Source organism: Phalaenopsis equestris, unplaced genomic scaffold, assembly GCF_001263595.1.
Source record: "Phalaenopsis equestris unplaced genomic scaffold, ASM126359v1 Scaffold000823, whole genome shotgun sequence".
Classification (NCBI taxonomy): Eukaryota; Viridiplantae; Streptophyta; class Magnoliopsida; order Asparagales; family Orchidaceae; genus Phalaenopsis; species Phalaenopsis equestris.
The window spans coordinates 16,353-22,220 of record NW_018165263.1 but is presented as its reverse complement, the minus strand read 5'-3'; the positions used below and the strand labels follow the sequence as shown (position 1 = coordinate 22,220).

Below are 5,868 nucleotides of genomic sequence, written 5' to 3'. Positions count from 1 at the left end.
AAATATGTTGAGTTTTACAACTAAAGTGAAGATTATATCCAAGGTTCAGGGATGTCAAAGCCCTTGGAAATTTGGTGCAAATAAATAGGAAAATAAAATTATCGGGTGTAGAATTGGAGATTTTAGAGTGAAAGACTAAAATCCCCAATTCAACCATATTGTTTGGGTGCTGAAGTGTAGATGTTAGCCTTCAGGCGAGGGGAATGTGGGAGCTCCGAAGTGAGAGCTGGTATCCTCCCAGCATAGCCGCAGATTCAGTAAACAAGCGTAGGATTAGTCAATGTTTTTTATGTCTGGACCAAAGGGTAAAGAATATGTATGCTCCTATTTGGCATAATACAATTTGAATTGATTCACTTTATTCATTCACTATAATTTCTTGACAAGGAGAATGATGTTATCTTATATATTGAATTTCACATTAAAAACTTTATTAGTATAATTAGTTATTTAAGAGTTATTAAAATTACATATTTATTTCAATTGTCTATTAGTGGCAGATAAGCAATTTAAATTATATTGTTGTGATTAAGTATTGAATTTTCTAAAATCTTAGTTTATAGTTCTAATATTACTCCCTGTGGGATCTATATCTAGGACTCCATTAGAGTCTTATATTACTTGAGCGATACGTATATTTGCGTTGATAAGTGTGACTTTACCATTATTAAATATTATATATCTACATCTTTATCAAATCTATAACTATTGTTAAGTTTTTGGTGTCGTTGCTGAGGAAATAAATCTTTTAGCAACAGTATTAAATACTTGTATTTTTAAGCATATATAATGTCGTTGTCATTCACCTTATGATTCGTAGTGTTCTTCGAAAGAATCAAGTTAAATTGGACACTAACATATTTAGTCCAAAGAGAAGGGCAAAAATCTCTCAGAAATCTTTCATGAAAATGCTGTGAAAACTAATCAAACACTATTATTATGCATTGAGATTATTGCTTTGCTGACAAAAATATACTGTCCAATGTAACTTTAATTTTTAATATTCAATATTTATTCCCATAAAATGCAGATAGCAAGGGAAGTTGACTTTACGTTCCCCATAAAATTTGAAATTTTAAAAATACTTATTATTTATTTTAGTGTGAACTATGACCAAAATCTATCACACTAAAACAGTTCTCTTATTTGAAGGGATGTTGAAGAAATACATAAGCGAATCCTTGAATTTTAACTTGCTTGGCCCTTCCTATTCTTAATGCCTTCCTCATCTATCTCAACTAATTGTAATTCACGAGTAATGTATTTATGAGAAAAAGCTTTTATCTCAATTTCTAACTAGACATAATGAACAAGGTTTTGAACCCTAGTTAGTATGTACCTTCTTATTTCTACCTCCAAAACAACCATCGTAATCTAGTGGATTATTACTAGTGAGCTAACTTACTGAGGGTGATGATTTTGTGAGCCCTTCTGCTATGCATGCTGGTGCCACATCTATTCCAGATGATGATTTGATCGGGGTCGAAGAGGACCCTTGGTCTGACGCATTAGGCTTCATTAACCTTGCTGAGAGGGAAAAAAGCAGTCGACCCTCTCCTCGTCCGACATCAAGAGAGGAACAATGTCCTACCGTGAGCGCAAGTCCGGAAGAAGAAGGGTTTAAATCAGAGGCCAATCTAGAAATGGAGACCTCAATCTATAGATTTGATAGAGACCACACTACTCCTCTCACCGAGCCAGATGATAGTTCCATTTTTTTAGAGGGACTTCGACGAATTAAATGGAAGGATCCCATGGGTGACAAGGATTCCCCATTTGCCTTTTTTCCATGGGGGTAGTGATGTGTGGATCTTGATGCAGGAGGAGGGGCTAAAAGCTGTTATTTTGAGGGTGTTTTTTTTCTCTCTTTTTTTTATTTGGAGTCGTCAACTTATCTATCATTGTATGATTTTCTTTTCAGAGTAAATCTCTCTTTCGGATCATATGAATGATATTGATAGATTGGAATCAAAAGATAAAGATATACAACAAAGGAGACAAATAAAATAAGTGTGGAAAAATCTTATAAAGTAAACTTTGCATGATAGCCAAAGAGCGTACGTCCAAAATGAGATTAGATCAAAAATGCTTTGGAACATATCGACAAAGAAGACTCTATGAAAGCAACCCACAATCAGAGAGTGAAGTGTGTTTGCTTATTGTAGGGTCAAGAGCAACTCTCAAAGGGACCTATTCATTTGGTTAAATATATCTTAGAGGATGCCCAAGAATACTCTTGATTAAAAGAATTTTGTTTACATTTAAGTGACATCTAGCAAGATGTGTCACAAAGGATAATTATCTCACAGAAGCATCTCGACGCTTTCAAAGTTTTCAAAGCTCTCGCTAAACCACATGGCAGAGAGTGAGTCTCTCACATCTCAGATGGGTAATGGTTCATCAAAAATTGAGGTATATGAAATAACTAAGTCACCTCGTAGGGTTCACACTGTGTTCAAACATAACTGGGCCATAAAGGCAGAGGGTGAATCACCGTGTCCTAAAAAGGTGACATCCTGTCTGCAATCAAGGACTCTGAGATGAAATCGTTGAACCATCAAAGTATAGATCTGTCATCACAAGCAATTAGGGCCCTATGTATACCGATTCGTGAAGGTATTCGAACCAACACAGCTAGAGATTCTTTGTCAGCAATCCATGAATTGCATCTTTGAAGGAGACCTCGATAGCTCTAAGTTATAGAGAAAGAAAATTTAAATCTACTTAGTCATCAAACTAAGGATCATACATTTAGCCAAGGTTAGTCTGAGTATTGAAGCCTAGATTAGTTTGATAAGTTTCCTAGTTAATGTTATGGATTGGGACATATAATAAATAAACTTACCCCCTGACACTAGAGGAAATACCTTAGAAAGGTGTAACCCATGGTTACTAACAAAAGTATTTTAGACCACTTCAAGACTACGAATCCCTTGCTGCAGAATTTAATGAGAATTCATAGTTCTGAGGTTGGTTGTAGTTGACAGATAGCCATGTCCCTGAGATGATGAAAAGCCATGAGTATCTTGACTGGGGATGTTATTCCCAAAGTCTAGATTAGTCCACCCATTAGAATTCTTTATAGAATCTAGGGTTTCACTTCTCATATAGAAACCCTTCTTAGTTGACTCTATCTTTAGCTTAGAGTTTTCAATCATATATATTAACCAAATCAAGTAATCTTGATCCATCCTTTAACCTCGCCTGATTAGTTCAAACTCATGATCAGTCATTTTCAAACTCTTCAACCATCATTCTTCGAGTATAGACCTCCTCCATTGGATAGTCGATCCCTTCATTCAAACCTTTCCATGACACATTATCATCAAACTATAAGACCCATCTCTTTGAGCTTAATTCTTCCAATTTGGACCTATTTATTTTTCAAACCACTTTAATCATGAAATTCTAACTTCTAATTATTTGACTCATCACATTAATCGAGAGTTTTCCTTAAGACTTATGTCTTTAGAGATGCAATTAACTATGAGGAATTGCCCTTGTAGGGACACTAGACCTCGGAAAAAAACCATAGAATTAAAATAAACCTTATATTGCACCCGTAATATATGAAAAAACCCCTTGTTCCATATACTAACCAAGACTTTCATCATCCGTGTGGTTAGGCCCATTTTTAAGGTAGTACTTTCTTCCATTTAGAAGATATAATATTCTTCAGGAAGTCGATCCCGATCATCTAGATAGAAGTCTTCCAAAAACTATATAGTGTGTTGTGACACACAAAATCTATCATCATTATCTTATCAAAGATTGGCATGAAGAAAATGTTCATAGAGCTCTTAATGTCGATAAGTATACTCTCCATTTGAAGGTAAAAAAAAAAAAAGAGAGAAATAAATATAGTGTCATTGTAAGGATTTCCTTTGGCAGGTAATTCTTCATCAGTGAAGAAAATTGATGAGTCTTGTGAGGTGTGTCCCAGAGTCAGAGCCATCGAGAAAACTTTTGAGCAGTAAGCTAACCATTTGCGCTGCTTCACCACCTCTCCTAAATATGATTGGTATAACACCTAAGATGTGGATTGACAGAACTCGAGCAAGCTCGTTGAGATTTTTATCGCCCAACACTTTTCCCTACTGCTGAGCCACTGTCTTGGATGCTACAGACTCTTTCATCATTTCAACTTTGATTAGCTTCTCAATCAAATTTTGGAGGTTTTGACATTCCTCCATGTCATGTGTATGATCCTTATGATACGCATATTATTTCTTTATGTCTTGGAGATACCCTACTATTATTATTGGAAGTGCCTTTTTAAGGAAGTTTTTATTTTAGATTCTTTCCACTGCTTAGGACATAAAGACTCTTAGCAGGGTGGGTTGACCAAGTTCTTGGGTTGGTGGTGATGGCCTCCTTTCGTTGCGCCTTTTGGCTTGTCAAGTTGGATATAATTTTTCATCAAGATAGACCTTTTTACCTGCCAATCAGTTTTAAAGGTTGATTACAACTCTCTAAATATAGGGCCTCGCGGATGGACATTGATTTTTTTCTTGGTCTCCAACCTCCTTCGTGGTTGCTTCCCTTTGGTGAGTACCGATCAGAGGATCTTTTTTTGGCGGTAAGAGGAGAATTACACTATATGCTGCATATACGGTCACTGAAGACTTCAAATAGCACAGTCAACTTCTTGGATTGCTACAGCTTAAGGAGGTAGCAAAATAGGGTCTCCATGATTCCAAGTGTCACTGTTACAGCTACGATCATAGGTTCAAGATCCCGGACTTCCAATAGTTCTCTCTGGAAATAGGTTATAAATGTTTGCATGGATTTTCTCGCCCTTGACACAGTTTTAGGAGACCATGTGAATTTCTCTAGGACTTCTGGACGTTGGAGAATTGGGTTATGAAACTAATGAGGGTCGACATTCTAAGTTTTTTTTAAACAAAAGCAACACTTGAGCGCATTGTTGAATCTTGGTAAACATATGGTCCACTCAAAAGAGATGGTGTGATTGGTCAGATCTGACTGTCCTTAATAGTAGTCGAAAGTTGGGAGCTTCAAACATTTTGGAGGCTTGGTTTCAAAAATTTGTCAGGAAAAGGCATTTTTCGGTGGTATGAGTTGTGATGCATCCTTATGATTGTGTTTGTGACGGTATAGTGGCGCAGGCCCACACTGTCGAAGTTGTAGATGTCCTGATCCGCTTCATGTGATCCTTCATCGTTCAGAGTAATCATCCTGTGCAGGAGAAGAAATGTTGTTAGCCTTCGCATTTGAGCTCTCTTAGTGTTTTGAGCGCCTTTGATTGCCTTCATCATCTGCTCCTTTAGTTCATTGATCTGTTGAGTCAAAAATTGTTATTAATCATTCTCGATGTTGAAGTTTTTCTTCTTGATTTGTCCATCTTTTTTATCTGCAATATTATTCATGTTCATCGCACCTTTCAGGGTGCTAAAAAAACGTATGTTCATGAATCACACCTTAGGAATAGAGTTTAAGCAGAGAAAGATAGAAATTCAAAAAAAACTAAAGTTTTAGGAGCACCAAAATTTAATACTCCCCGCGTGTCCTTTTTTCGGGAAAAAATAATCTTTATATGTTATTGTTCTCGTATTTATAGTAAATGGAAGTTACATTATGAAATGTCAAAGTTGCCCTTGAAATTCTTACTATCATTCGGTCATCTTAACTGTCAAGATTATCATTACTTTTGTCGAATCCGTCCTAATCAGAGTGCTGCTTTACCCACTCCTATGTTATTCAATCGTTCGTTTGCTTATTCAGTTAGCTTGCTTGAGTCAGTCAATTGAACGATTTGCTTTGTGCGAGCTAGGACCTATTTATGTTCACCAAGGTTGATTTTTAGCCACGTGTCCTATCTTGGGACGTAGCATATAAATATATATA

General features: G+C 36.2%; 1 protein-coding gene across 1 annotated transcript in view; it reads right to left on the bottom strand.

The window, feature by feature from the left end:
* Positions 1-5,018: 5,018 nt before the first annotated feature.
* The window catches only part of LOC110031467 (7-deoxyloganetic acid glucosyltransferase-like), a 2,107-nt gene continuing 1,257 nt past the window's right edge, over positions 5,019-5,868 (bottom strand). The window contains exon 2 of the mRNA XM_020734673.1: positions 5,019-5,300. Within this exon, the coding sequence (XP_020590332.1) occupies positions 5,019-5,300 (282 nt within the window). The remainder of the gene's footprint in view (positions 5,301-5,868) is intronic.